Source organism: Pristis pectinata, chromosome 30, assembly GCF_009764475.1.
Source record: "Pristis pectinata isolate sPriPec2 chromosome 30, sPriPec2.1.pri, whole genome shotgun sequence".
In the NCBI taxonomy this organism is placed as follows: Eukaryota; Metazoa; Chordata; class Chondrichthyes; order Rhinopristiformes; family Pristidae; genus Pristis; species Pristis pectinata.
In genome coordinates, this window is record NC_067434.1 from 13,654,704 (window position 1) to 13,670,289 (window position 15,586).

General features: G+C 41.0%; 1 protein-coding gene across 1 annotated transcript in view; it reads right to left on the reverse strand.

Annotated features, from left to right (window-relative positions):
- The window catches only part of col13a1 (collagen, type XIII, alpha 1), a 105,753-nt gene that overhangs the window by 54,925 nt on the left and 35,242 nt on the right, over positions 1–15,586 (reverse strand). The window contains exons 12-15 of the mRNA XM_052041516.1: positions 10,790–10,846; positions 9,314–9,415; positions 7,176–7,238; positions 4,218–4,280 (exon numbers count right to left, since the gene is read on the reverse strand). Coding sequence (XP_051897476.1) covers positions 4,218–4,280; positions 7,176–7,238; positions 9,314–9,415; positions 10,790–10,846 — 285 coding nt within the window. The remainder of the gene's footprint in view (positions 1–4,217; positions 4,281–7,175; positions 7,239–9,313; positions 9,416–10,789; positions 10,847–15,586) is intronic.

The window sequence follows — 15,586 nt, forward strand, 5'->3', positions numbered from 1 at the left end:
GGTAGGAGGTGCTGGCAGGAGACTGTCCACCAAGGAGGGAAGCAGAAATATATGGGGCAGTTGTGAGGAGCAGGGAGAATTCCTGGTCTTTGAGGATAATTATTCCCTTTGTTTCATTAAAATATCACAGCCTTAGAAGCTTCAGAAATTTTCTGAAACTCCTAAGACTGGCTAAACGTCAAGCCCAGAAGGATCTTTCACCTCCCTTGTGAAAAACTGCTCCACCAGGACTTCAAGCAAATGCTTTTATCCCTCAGAGCCTTGGCTGGTCCGCCGTGGTCACCCTTCCACATTACAAGGGTAGATCCAACTGGGAAGCCTTGTTAATTGGGCTACAAAGACACTGGGTTTCATTCCATGAAAGCACTCCAATGTCTGGGGGGGGGGGGGGTGGTGGGGAGGAGATGGGAACAATTGGCACAGAAGTTGGGCGATGAAGAAAAGACAAAGTAAAGTTTGTAATTAACCGTCATTCTGTGGGCAAGAAAGGAAACATTCACGTAAAGCAATGTCAAGTATTAGACACAATTGATGGGTGTTAATGTTGGAAATCTTGTGAATTGACAGCCAGAGTTGCACTGCTGGAACAAGGGCACAATGCTGGAGGCACATGCAACTCATTGTAGCACACTAGCATCTAAATGGGGTTGGGTGAACAGTTGCATTGTGTGCCTCACACTTGCCAACTGGTTTCAAACTATACAGAAATTACAGCATAGATACGGCTGCACAGATAAACTGGAATTTGGCAGCGCTTATGCTCCACACAAGCCTCTTCCCACCTCACTATATCTACAGTCCAACCAGCCAACAGACAAGTTGCCACCGTGCTCCAAATATAATTACAACATTGGTGGAAAATCAGCGCCACTGTCCATTGACCAGAGATGATTAAGCGATCACTGTTTTGAAGAGTGGCTTCATGATTTTTATCTTATTTAGTTTTGCTTATATTATACCTCTAGTAAAATGCTTTTTTAAGAATGAAACAACATTGTACATTTTAGTATGTAATCTGTCTGTTTAGTTGTGGCAAATGATTTGGATTTTAATAAGGAATTGCTCTCAGTAAGGGTACCAATACCAATGCTCATAAGTCTACCTCAGCTTTCATTTGGAGAAAGATTGACATGTTCCTGCAAACCTTTTCACCTTCCCTGAGGAGCCCATATTCTAAATGCTTAAAAAAAAACTACATCAGCTGCCCAAATGAGTAACAAATACAACAAAATAAAAATCCTGGGAATCTGATGTGATGCATAGAAACCCAACACCTTTAATAACCCAGCCTCACCTTCCCTCTCTGACACTCTTTCTCTTGCTTCCTCTCCTCTCTTTCAGTTCCTCTTCCCATCTTTTCCCTCCCGTTCTTTTCCCTTCCTCCATTTATCATCTCTTTCCCTCTCACCTCCTCTTCTCCCTTTCTCACCTCTCTTTCTCTGTCGCCTCTCCTTCGTTTCCCTGCCTCTCTCCCATCTTCTGGAGAATCCATTTGCTCTACATTTTCCAATGCATCTTCATTAGCAAGTTGCAAAGGTTTACCACATATTAAGGGTTCTCATGCCCTTTTGCAGTGAATAGCTTTGCTTTATCATCGATAATAAACAGAAAAACTCCAGGTTTTTCCCTGGAGCGTAGGAGGCTGAGGAGTGACCCGTTAGAGGTATATAAGATCATCAGGGGCTTAGAAAAGGTGAGCGGACACAGTTTTTTCCCCAGGATAGGGGAGACTAAAACTAGAGGACAAAGATTTAAGGTGAGAGTGCTCTATGACTCTGTGAGAAGGAAAAGATTTACAAGGGACCTGAGGGACAAGTTTTTCACACGGAGGGTGGTGAGTATATGGAAGGAGCTGCCAGAAGAGAAGATAGAGGCTGGTACAATTACAACATTTAAAAGACATTTGGACAGGTACATGGATAGAAAGGGTTTAGAGGGACATGGGCCAAATGCAGGGAAATCGGATTAGCTTGGGTAGGCAACTGGGTCGGCATGTATGAGTTGGGCCAAAGGGTCTGTTTCTGTGCTGTAGGACTCTGAATCTTCTCATTTCCACCTTTGCTGTGGATAATCCGCGCTTTTGGGAATACAGTCAGGGATAATAAACCTAATTCTGATTCTGACCTGGAGAACATGATGCTAAGATATCCAGTTAATATTCCCCACCCTCTCCCTTCCAAACACAACGACTCACCCCAAGCTAGTAGATGTTTAAAAGCCGAGCCAAAAAATGATGTTACGGTTCAGTTACAGAGCAGCTCACAGGACCGATAACATGCCCAAATCTTACATTTTTCAACCTTCCAAATGCTTAAATGTTAAAAACCTAGATCCTTAACTTGCCTTATCCTCAACATCAAAATCCACACTAATTCCAATGAGGAATGAATCCAGTTTGATTCAGAGGCTTTAAAGTGAGTAACAGAAGTAAACAGAGTTGCTGCTTTGGTCAGGGAGATAATTGATGAAAGCAGTTTCGAGTATTGAGGTTAGAGCGATGTTAATAACAGCACCACAGTTGGTTTGCTTTACAGTGCTGTTTACAATAAACCAGAATAACTAATGTGAAAGAACCAACACATTTTAAGTGGTTTACTCATGGTCTGGGAATAGTTCAAGCTGATATAATCAACCAAATTCCCAGACAGTGCTTTTGGACCAAAATTGTGCAGAAATGGATGCTGTATAAATCCTGAAAGTTTTAACTTTTAAAAATAATGATGCTTCTGATGATTCCCAAAGTACTTGGAAAGACAAGTCAAGAATTGTCAATGATCCAATCAATTTATTTATCTGCAAAATATTGGCATTGTTATTTTCACAAAGATCAGAGTTAATATGAATCATGTCTTGTACTACAGCTTTATTTGTTTCCTTTGGACACTTTCTACAGCAGTAGAAGAGCAACCAACTGGGGAAAAATGTGCTGCTTTATATTCTTGTGGGAAGTTAACCACAGGTGCAGTCCGTGGGTGGGGTGGCTGGTACACGAAGGACACTGGAGACCTTTGCGTGTATGGGTGTTCTGCTATCAGATGTCAGGGTCCCAGCCAACATCAGTGGGGGTCCCGGGAGACTAGCCAATAGTGTTAGGGACTGGGAGGTTGGCCAACATCATCGGGGGCGGGATGGGGTCCCAGGAAGCCAGCCAGTGATGTTAAGGGTTCCAGCAATGTTGGGAGTCCCAGGAGACTGATCAGATAAACTGTGAGAGAGTAGCTGTGGAGCATTGGTCTCAAGATGTTGAGGTTGTAGTGGTTGGAACAGACAGATAAAGGGGCATCATATGGACTATGGAGAGTGGCCTCAATGTGGAGGGACGAGGGTTGTATTTATATGTTTCTTACTTACCTGCAGGTCCCCCGTGTGAGAGTGTGCTGTGAAGGTACCCATGGGGCTATGTTCTCCAAGCTCCCTGCAATGCTCCATAACAAATGATGCACAATGAATGATGTCATCATCTAGGTCCCTGACACAGAGGTCATGTTGGGTCTCAAGGTGACTCTTGGCCGCTTGTGTCTAATCAAATTCCAATAAGCAATAGGCAATCTAACTTCTAAAACTTTCACTGTCATATCAATGATTCAAGAAGGCAACTCCCCACCAATCATGGATGGGCAGTAAATCCTGGCCTTTCCAGCCCTAAGGTGAGATGACTGTCTGGAGACGAGTCTCGAGAGTCGACTGCCCGCAGAGTGTCTGACTCTGTTTAGAATTAAGTTGGTCCCTGACGCAGGATTTACAGCTTGACAACGTCTTCAAAAAAAAGGTACTTCAAAATGAAGTGTGGCAGTGCTTTACTGTTGAACTGCAGACCTGCTACAGAAACCCTTGTATTGCTATACTGATAGTCGACACAGACACGAAACGAATCTAATTTCTGAGCAGCCATCGAAGGAAGTGGCTACAAATTTTAAGGCCTGTGCTGACAGCAGGTTTATGTTAATCCTTTGAAGTAGGGTTAATGCCAAGAATGATTTTCAGGAAGAGCACGCAGAGTATTGGTCTAGACATGTTCGTCATGACCACATCTGCGTGTGTTACCTGTTGTTCATTATGCCAATCACACTTAGTAAATTGTGTGGTTTGCAGACAACATAGACGCATGAAGTCACCTCTCACCAGCCTCAGCTTCAGTCCATCTTCCCTTGTGCAGGTGAAGCCATACAGCATTCTGTAAAAGCAACTGCCCACAATTGTAAAGAAGTTCATCTAACCTTTCTTCCTGGGAGCCCTGGCATTCCTGGTTTTCCCTGCAATCCTGTCATTCCTTGATCCCCCTAGAACAAAGAGGAGTGAATTTGCTTATATGCTTTAGGAGAAATATTTTGCATTAATACCACCTCAGTTTATTTTTCATTTCAAAGAGTTGTTTGTAGCTTGAAACACCACTATTGATGCAACATTTACTAGAGTGTGACACTGATCAACATAATTTCAGTAAAAGTTCCCTTCAGCATGTAAACAATGTTTTCCTGTAAAAGCAACTCTCTCCTGGCAACATCCTTTAAAGTTCCTGCAGTTCCATTTCCTGATCTGATTTGCTGTGTGTCCTAGTCTCGGCCAGTTTATTGCAGTTGTCTGTTTAAGATTAGAACACAGAAATCCTGAGGGAGGCTTTGTAAGCGAGCACCAATAAAGAAATACATCTCAATGGCTTGACATCTTGTGCATGTCTCCCTCTCAATGGTTTAACACCTGGAATGACAATTGATTCCTCATGATTGCAATGCTCCATCACTTGCCGAGTTTGCATCAGAAGCCTTGGCTTCCAATGCTGAACGTCGTGCTCTAAATGTCAGTTATTCCACATGTTTCCTTCTTTAAGATGCTCCTTAAAATCCAGCTCTTTGAACAAGATCTGGTTTGTGGTTTGGAGTCAAATTTTGATTATGCTCTTAAAATGTTTTGGGATGTTTAAAGAATACTAAGTAATCTATAAGCTAAGCACAACCTTTCACCTGGATTGACAAATGGGGAATGAAAAATAATTTGAAATTTTAGGAATGGTATTCTTTCAAGAAATGTACTTGGATCATAATGCTAGTATAGAAGTGACTTATAATCAAAGGATATTCCTGAAAATGTGCACAATTTCTAACAATTAATCTTTGTACAAACAACATATCACATTTACTTCATAATGCTAGAAAAGCTACACTAAATACCTTGCACATTAAACTGTTTGCCTTATGTTCCCATTGATTAATTAAAATGATGCATTTTACTCATGGAACTATTTAATCTCCAACCCTAAGTCATAATGGCATAGAAAGAATACCTCTGGCCCACCAAATCTGTGCCAACCATCAAGCACCCTTTTTTTTACACTAATCCTGCACTAATCACATTTTTTTCTCTCCAACTTCCCTTCAAATCTCTCCAGATATTTATTACATGTTTATTTTCAAAGCCCAGCGAAAGTCTGAGCTTAACAATCATTGCACTTAAATAGGCTTGTCTGACTGGATAACGTTCAGCCTAACGAAGGGGAATGACTTTATGATACGAGACAGTCTGCGCTCTGTCTGTCTCTGAAGCATTGGGGTAATTTCCACAATGCCCTTAATGTTTACATCTGCAATGATTCATCTGAGGATGATCAGTCAGTTCAGGAGCTGGCTCCTATTCACAAGTTTTAATTGTTCCCATATTTCTAACTTAAGGTGTTTGTAATTTTTATTTTAATAACTAATTGGAGATTTATCTTACACTTAACATTCAAAATAGGTAATTCAGTCATTCATTTCATCACTATTTTGGGATTTCATGCACAAATTGCAGGTATTATTTCACACATCAAACTTCAACAGTCCTTCATCAATGTACGGTATTAGGGGACATTTTGAGTCATGAAAGGAGCATGCCCAGTGGACGAGAAGCTCCTACTCGACTTGGGAACTGAGGAAGTCAAACTGGGTGTTGTCTGTGACAATGTTCGGTGCCTTTGCAGCCACACTGTGGCTTCATGTTTCCTTTATAATCAATCAAAAGAGACAGGCCGCTGATTTCAATGCTAGTGTGACATGGTGATAAAAGCCAAGGCTGTGTGGCCAGCAGGTCCATTACTGAATGAGTGGGCCTTTAAAGCTTGGCACACACCTCTGATGCTCCTTTTGACTGTGCTCTTCTCATGATGAGTTTTCCTTTTAACCTTTCTCTTCCCCATGTGTTTGGATTAGCCTCTTGTGCTTGACCACCCCACCTTCTCCCTGAGGAAGTCATTATTTTACTTTGCCAAAGATGAAAGGACATTTCCTAAATGCACAATAACAATTCACACCTTCTGGGGTGGTCCCCTAGGAGATCCTTAATTATCCAACGTATTGGAAGTGAAAAGCACAACTATTTTCAATCTTTATCAGTGTCTTTCTGAATCTACTTTCTGTACAATCTCTGGCAATGTTTTACATACATCTGTACATGACAAACAGACCATTCAGTTCAACTGATCCTGCGCATTCACCATAACCACATCTCCACCTCAAAAGCCGCACCCGGAAATCATTCCACTTCCTGTAATTAGATTGCCGAACTCTATAATCAAAGAGGATTCAGTTAAGGCCAAGCTAGCTTTGGGAATAATGGTAAAACCCTGTCGCTCAGACACTGAGCTCCAAGGGGTGGATATCTAATTCTGGTTTTAAAATATTTCCACAAGCCAGAGGAAATACTAAAAGTAGTTCTTAAATTTACCAATCCACCCAGACCTCAGAAACTAAATGTAGTGATGTGGCCATGGACTCTGATACAGGTGTCAAAAATTACATTAGGTCCAGATAGACCCAAATAAAGTAAAAGGCACACTACTCCTGTTGCTAAATGGATTCAATTCTGTTTTTCGAGATTTATGAGTTGGCTATTCTATTGTGTAGTCGAGATTGGTTTGTGAGCTACACTGCCCACAATGAAGCATGATTCATGTCAGTCTTTTGTGCTGCAATATGTCTCCACTTGTATATGCTACTCTGTTTAATTGCCTAATTGTGTTGAAAAAGGCACAAGAATGAGTTGTCCAAATTGCTCATCCCCAAAACATCCAATGAGGCAGGGCTGTGCAGACAGGCCTGTGCCAAAGTCTGGTAGGTTGCCACGAAGGGAGGATCACAATGGCTGAAGAACTGATTGAAAGGAGAGTATATACAAAATCCATAAACAGTTTGTTTCCTACCTACCTTAATTCCATCTCTTCCAGGTTGTCCAGGATCTCCAGGTTTCCCAGGTTCTCCAGGTTTCCCCTGGAAAGAGAAGCTCTGCTTTTATTTATGCCCAGAATGTTTGTTTCATGTGATTGCTGTGTGGTGAAAATACAGGCACGAACTGTCTGATTTTACCGTCACATGGACAAAGGCTTTCACCACTCCATGATTGTGCTCCATGATATGGATTTTCTCCTGTTGACCATCCTGCTCCCTCATTGTCACTCTCCTGCTTTCTCACTCTAGTATGAAGAATTGTGTTTGTACTTATATATTACCTTTAATGTAGATAAGTACTCCAAAGTACTACAGTGGCACAGCTAGAAGAGCTGCTCGCTCACAGCTGCAATGACCCAGAGTGCTGCCAGTGTGGAGTTTGCACCTTCTCCCTGTGACTGTGTAGCCTTCCTCCAGGTGCTCCGGTTTCTCCCACATCCCAAAGGTGTGTGGTTTGGCAAGTTCATTGGCCACGGGGAAATTGCCCCCAGTGTAGATGAGGGTTGGGTGGGGTTTGATGGAATGTGGGGAGAATAGGTTATAGGGAAAATTATTGCGGAATTAGGATTGCTCTGTGAGCTAGCATACCCCGTGCACCTCCTACTATGTCGTATGGAAATATAGAGGGGAAAGTACTTTAGAAGAGATGATGGGAAGGATGATCTTAATCCAAGTTGGTATAATTAAAGGAGATGAGAGAGCAATCAACAGGCTGAAAGAGATTTCAAGGCTTGAGAGAGGAATCAGTGATTGATGATTAAAATGGCAGATAGACATGAAGCTAGAGCTGGTGGATGCGGAGACCTGTAGGATTGCGGATCACAGTACAGGGTTGGGGAGAGTTGAAGCTCAGTGGGGATTTTAAAATAAGAATTTGTTAGTTGAGGTACTACTAGACCAGAGCCAACGTAGGTCAGTGAACACCAGCGTAGGTCAGTGAACACCAGCGTAGGTCAGTGAACACCAGCGTAGGTCAGGGGCAGGGGTGCCTGTCCTAATATCGAGTTCAAATGCAAAGTTCAGGAGGTTAAGCAGAAGCTTCAGGGACTGATACACAGAAGCAGCAGCCTAGCCGGCAATGGTCAATCCCAGTCTGAAAAGGACTGGAGTCAGACGTGAGAAACCTAGAGCAAGCAACTCCACAATCTCTCCAATTGTAACCTGGAAACAGTGCTAACCTATCTGGCGTTACAATACAAGTTGAAACCGCTGTGGTCAGTGATGGATAAAATCCAATGACTCATTAAAAAACAGTCAATTTCTTCAATTTCTCGGCCCTACAAATTTGGTTGTGGAAAACTAATTGAACAAGTGCTATCACACATCTGAAAACTCTCTGCCCTGATTTATTGGAGCAATTGAATCATCTATTCAATTCTGGGGCAGCACAGTAGCGTAGTGGTTAGTGCGACGCTATTACAGCGCCAGCGATTGGGGTTCGACTCCCGTCGCTGTCTGTAAGGAGTTTGTACGTTCTCCCGTGTCTGCGTGGGTTTCGTCCGGGTGCTCCGGTTTCCTCCCACATTGCAAAGATGTACAGGTAGGTTAACTGGGTTTAAAATGGGCGGCGCAGACTCGTTGGGCCAGAAGGGCCTGTTACCACGCTGTAAATAAAATTGAAAAAATAAAATGTATTTTACAACAGAAAGAATGCAGTCAGGAATTTCAAGGAAACTTTTTAAGCTTCCATCTATCAGTGTCTCTCCAGGAGCAAGGCTCAATAACAAACTCCCAGTGTCATCAAATGACATTCTGTTAGAACAAAACCACTTAAGGACAAATGCATATCCCCCTATTCTGTATTTTGTTGTCTACATATTCCCCATCAAATGTGGACAGTGTGAAATTGTAACTCAGGTAATTCACTTCTGTCAGCTACTGTGAACCATTGTATCTGCTCTGTAATTAGCACACTGAGCACTCTTCAACACTGCTGAAATAATCATCACATTGTTTGCAAAGCCTCATAAAATCCTGGGCTTAGGCAGTGGGACAATGTGAACAGGAGCGAGTGTAAAGAAGTTTAATTTTTAATTCCTTTGTTATTTCTGCACCTGCCGAACATCAACACTTCCAGAGGTCTGAAGGAGAGAGAAACAGTCAAAGCCAAAACTTACTGGTATACCATTAGCCCCTGGCTTTCCTGAATCCCCTGGAGGTCCTTTAGGGCCTGGAGGTCCAGGTGGTCCTGGGGAGCAGTTGGCTTGTCCTTGTTCACCCTGAGATTGAATCAAACACCATTAAAATGCATGAAGACAAACAGTGCCACTTCTAACAACCAGCTTGCTTTGTCAATTCAAAGAGTAAGTAATTAATATTATGAAGAGCAGCCAATAAGCATACTGCATGACCAAAGAATGGGTTATTAGAAAGGGATGGAGGAAGGACTGCAGAGAAGAACAAAGTGGTGCCTAGCCACAGAAAAGGCATTTACCTTGAGATAGAGGCGTCTGATGAACTGGTCAGCAGGTGGTAGTATTTTCAGTTGAGGTGGTGTAAACTGAACAGGCGTTAGCCAGAGTTCACAGGTCAGTACAAAGCCAAAGGTCAAGAGGTGGTATGTTTGGTTTGGAGGGAAAGGGGGTGAATGGAGAAGGGAGGAGGGAAAAAGACAAGAATGTTGAGAAAAGCAGCAGAGCTCGGTCACAGAGTGAAAGCCAGCAACAGAAATATTTGTATGTGGGTGTGCAGTTGGTGAAAGGAAAATAAATCTAAAACCTTTCATTATTTGCCAAATATTACCGGAAACACAAACTAAAAAAATTAAAGCAGTAAAACAATTTTTTTTCACCAAAGGACTGCCCTCAGTATTCGTTGCTGGCTTTAATAAAGAGAATTTGGATCCAGTCTTATAACAAAGTGAACAAGGTGTTTTTTTCTGGAAAAGGTCACCTGCCATTATTAAACAAGGAATTCTGCAAATTAAATCTGAACCTCACTGATTAATAGGGTTGCCAAATCTCTAGGATTGTCCAGAAATTTCCAGAGATTTCAGATTAATCTCCTAGATGCAGCCAGGAGTAAAATCTCAGGAAGAATATGAGGGACTATTTCACACTGGGGTGTAAAAATATAATTATTTCTTCAGAAAATTGGATACTCTTAATGGTTATAGAATAGGAGCTGGGAATACTGGCTAACTATTAGTCAAAAATCATCCAATTAAGCAGTGGAAAGCTGTTTTCCTTTCCCAATGTCCTTGGGAAAGTGAATCACTGATAAGATGGGTGTGGAGGGCAACTGATGGTGGGAACATAGGGGCAGTGTAGTTGGAAGCAGGTGTCCATGTAATGAAACCTCCAAGAGTATGTCAAAACCAGAGTTGGCAACACCTACCAATTAACGTAGAGAAAACAATAGTCTGTATATAATTGGTCGTCAATGAGACCACATAAATATTCTTGGCAAGTATAATGTGTAATATTATAGACAAGTATTATATGTTAATATTCAATTTGGATTGGGAATAGAGATTTTTATTTGAATTGTTTTACAAATTTGCTTGTTACAAAACCAATTTTGAGCTGTTTCCTCGGAACACAAGTCACTCTGTTGTAAGACGGACCATTATGACAGTGAAAGCACTCACAAACCTTCACAGTCAGGATCTGATTTAGCCGCAGTGCTGCTAGTGAAGTCCCAGGGAACTCCTACAGAATGCAACATAGAAACTAAGTGATTCTATCCAGGCACAGACAGAATCATACCTCTTCAACTGTTCAATGAGTGTGGCTAGGTCGGTAATTCTCTTGCCTCTGAGTCAAGTTATGGGTTGAGGTCCCATTCGACAGTCTTAAGCACAAACATTTACAATCCATTGAAGTACTAAAGGAGAACTGCACTGTCAGTGGTGAGTTCTTTCAGACGAGATGTTACTCATCTGTCCTCTTAGTTGGTATAAAAGGACCTATTTTGAAGAATAATGTCCAGGCCATTTTTTTATCCCTCACCTCATAAAAAAGATCACGTTGTGGGAGCTTCTTATGTGTAAATTGGCTTCCCCATTTTTACATTACAATTTTTAAAAGTACCTCATGCACCAGTTTCCTCCCACATCCCAAAGGCATGCTGTTAAGTTTATTTAGTGACTATAAATTACCCCTCAGTGTGGTTTAATGACAAAAAAGATCAAAGGGCAGTTGATGGGCATGTATGAGGGACAGTAAGTTGTAGGGGTACAGGGAAAATAAGGAGGGCAGAATGAGATTGATGGAATGAATGCCCTGGGAGTCAGCATGGGCTCGATCGGCCAAATGGCCTCTTTCTGCCTTGTTATGAGAATAAAGTTAAGCCAATATAAGATGGAATGAAATGTACTTTGGGGCATTCTGAAAGAGAAGTGAAAGGTACCTTTCACTTTAATGCAGGCACTTCTTTAAAAAAAAGTTGGTGAATTCCCCTCAATGCCACCAGGGTTTTTTTTTGTAATGTTCTTTTTAATGGTTGATGGGAGTTTGTGTCAGAGACAGAGTAAACAGTCCTTCAAACACCCAAGGCTGGTTTCCTTGCAAGAGGGCAGAAATGCAACATTGAAGGAGCTGGAAGTGATTGACCAAGACATTTATAAATGTGATTTTGTACTCCTATCCATATGCCATACCTACCCATAACAAAAATCAGATAGTCAGATGCATGCTTCCAGTGCTATGCCATTTATGTTAATGGACCATGGATGTTGGTCACCCTGCTATAGGAAAGATGTTATTAAACTGGAAAGAGTACAGAAAATATTTAGAAGGATGTTGCCAGGACTTGAGGGACTGAGTTATAGGGAGAGGTTGGACAGGCTAGGACTTTATTCCATGGAGCTTAGGAGACTTAGAGGTGATCTTACAGAGGTGTATAAAATCATGAGGGGCATAGATAGAGTGAATGCGCACACAGTCTTTTCCCCAGGGTTGGGGAATCAAGGACTAGAGGGCATAGGTTTAAGGTGCGAGGGGAACGATTTAAGAGGAACTTGAGGGACTACCTTTCTTTTTACACAAAGGGTGGTATGTATGTGGAATGAGTTGCCAGAAGAAGTGATTGAGGCAGGTAGAATACAACTTTTAGAAGACAGTTGGGCAGCTACATGGATTGGAAAGGTTTAGAAGGTTATGGGCCAAATGCCAGCAAATGGGACTAGCTTGGATGGGGCATCTTGGATGGCATGACGCAGTTGGGCCAAAGGGCCTGTTTCTGTGCTGTATAACTCTATGACCAAACACAATGGGAGGTATGGACCACTCTTGCAAACCAATTACTGTCAGGGAACAACATTTCCTAGGGCTTTGAGATGTAAACAGTACAAACCAATCAAATCATCAACTTGAGAGAACACGTAACCTATTCCCCACCCTAATTACAAAAAATGAAGCCAACCAAAATGTTTTGACTGAAATGCAGTAAAAAAACTTTAACAGGAAAGAAAAATACAGTGAACAATGTGTGAGATACAGGAATTTAAGGAAGATCGTCACAAAGGAATGTTTCGAATTGTGACACAGATAGGGAAGGAAATTGATATAATGTTCTTTGAATGTGGGAGAGTTCATGATCACAAAGTTGAAGATATGAAGCTGTGGTAGAGTTTAAGCACTTGCCCCTCCAGCGACTATTACAAAGGCAACATTTATACATATTTTTTAATACAGGAAATCTCCTAAACTTGATAAAATGAGGTTATTCCAACTCTCGTTCCCAAAAAAATTAGAAGAGGTTCAATTCTGCATTTATTGATTGTATTGGTAAACTGAGGACAACAGGATGGATTCTGTTTGTTTAGAATTAGTGAGATATTTTACCCCAATGCCATCTTCCTGCACTAATCTCATATGCCTTAATTCCCTCAATCTAAAAATCTATTGATCTCTTCCTTGTATTACTCTGAAGAGGATATGAAGGGAGGTGTTAAACTGAAGTAGTTTTTGTGAATAGCCTGGAAAGTGATTGAACCAAGACTTTTATAAATGATGCCAAACACACCCATAACAAATATCAGTTATTCAGAAGCATGCTACCAATACTTTACCATCTATGTGCATGGACAGAACACAGTGAGAAATATGTGTCCACTCTCACAAAGAGGTTGCTAAGAAGTTGACTCCTGTCTCAGTCCATGAAGCAATAATTATTAGAATACGAATTCTGAAAATCCATTTAGTTGTGCAACAGCAAGTTTGAAACATGGTTTCTAAACCATATTGATTCCTGGGTTGGTGGGTTTGTCGTATGTGTTGAGATTAAGCAGACTGGACCTGTACTCTCTGGAGTTTAGAAGGATGAGAGGTGATCTCATTGAAGTGTACAAAATTCCTAAGTGATTTGACAATGAGGATGTGGGTTGATGTTTCTGCTCACTGGGGTATCTGAAACCAGAGGTCACAGTCTCAAAGTTAGGGGTCAGCCATTCCTGACAGAGATGAGGAGAACTTTCTTCACCCAGAGAATGGCTGTGGATATTCAATCACTGCGTATGTTTAAGGCAGAAAACAATCGAATTTTAGGTATTCAAGGTGTTATGGGATATTGGGTTAGTGCTTAAAGCGTAACTAAGTTCTTATCAAATGGTAGAGCAGACACAAGCGGGCAAATGGCCCACCTCTGCTTCCATTTCCTGTTCTCTTATGTTCCTATGTTCTGTGAATAAGTATTTAAATGACATGTCTTTCTCATTGCATCAACCATGCAATAGCAGTCAGAATTAAGGCCTTCAATGGACACCATTCTGAGACACTGTAGAACAAAAGCATGATTGTAAATCATTCCACAAGAAATAAGCAACAGGCAAATCCACTTTTAACTGCTTTAAACTGCCTTGAAATAAAAAAAACAACAAACTATCCCTGTGAACAGAAGTTCTACAATCCTTGTTATCAAAGCAACCAGACATGCCAGGGACTTGCAGTCTGGGGTTAATTTAGACTACTTTCTACATGTCCTAGTAATGGGTCTGTGCAGGATCATGAGATGTGATACAATTCTTTTGGCTATCAACCAATCCATGATGTAGCTTTCTGAAGAGACTGGTGTTTTCAGTTTGCCTACTAGAACTGAGTTGAGCCTTAAATAGCTCATTTTTTGAATAATGGGGGCACTGTTCTAATAGATAGAATACTCAATCACAATAGATACAAATGTTTAGAAGTTCTGGTAACACTTTTACCTATGTCACTTTAGTTGAAACCTTGCAATAAATGTTTTGTGAAAACTGAGTAAAAATATTACCAGTAACAATAAACGAGGTTTCCAATAATAGTAATTAGTTAAATAAAAAAGGAAAAAAATCAAACATTGTTGCAAGTTTGGTATTGCTGTCTTGTTAACAACCCTAAGAACTCTTTGCAGAATTTGTAATTGTAGTATAGAGACCAGTTCTCATACAGCCTCAAAGTTGCTTCAGTTCTAAGCACCCAGTTATAATCCCAATGCAGCATTCCTCATCAACTAATGATAAGGTGAAATGATTATGTGAAGCTGTGGATTAATGATAAACAGAACCTTTCTCAGCCTGATTGGAAAGAGAACTGAGCCTCTTCTCTGCCACAGATGAATATGGCTGCCTGGCATTAGGTTAGATATGAATTTAGGTTTTATTCAGCTCCCATAAGGGTGATTAAACAAATTAAAGTCAATAGACATACAGCTACCAGGCAGATTACCTGCACCCAGGTTATTTTATACTCTGGTTTAACAAGCTGCAGATGTGAAATTAGCAAAAATTGGTGGGGTAGGAAAATAATAGTACAGGTTGTGAGACAGTAAAAGAAAAACAATACCCAACATCAGGGCTGTATTTTTCTACTTTGAATTGTAAATGGAATGTTGATAAATTATAACTCTGCAAAAATAGTCATTATTTTCCATGGTGTACTGTGGAAAAGAGAATAACTTATCCTCAAGTGTCCCGATCTAATGATAAAATATGCAGGAACATGTATTCCAATGTAAATATTTGACCAGAGACCTGCCCCAGGAAAGCAATGAGTCATCACAGGGTCATCTTCCAGAAACCACAACAACTACAGATGTTTTCTACTGGGTGATTACACAGGGAATAAATATATTCAATTTAATTTAATTATTTTAGAGAAATTGAAAATCAGCAGGCGCACAAAGAGGTTTTACTTGCAACCTTGTTGAAATGTGCAGCAGACTCTGCTTAATGTTTTGGTATATGGGCAACAATGTTAAATGGCTGAGTCTGGAGATCCCTGTTGTGGACATGATCACCAGTGGGAGGCTAATATCCAAAGGTAACCAGTATTAAGGGCTCCGGCCTGATTTTTCTAAAATAATTTGTTAGCCTGCAGTTTTCATAGCTTAAAACTGAAAACAGTTAGTGTGAAGAACAGTTAATTTCCTCACTAAAACTGGCATCTCGATACCAAAAGTGAGCTGGACTGAAT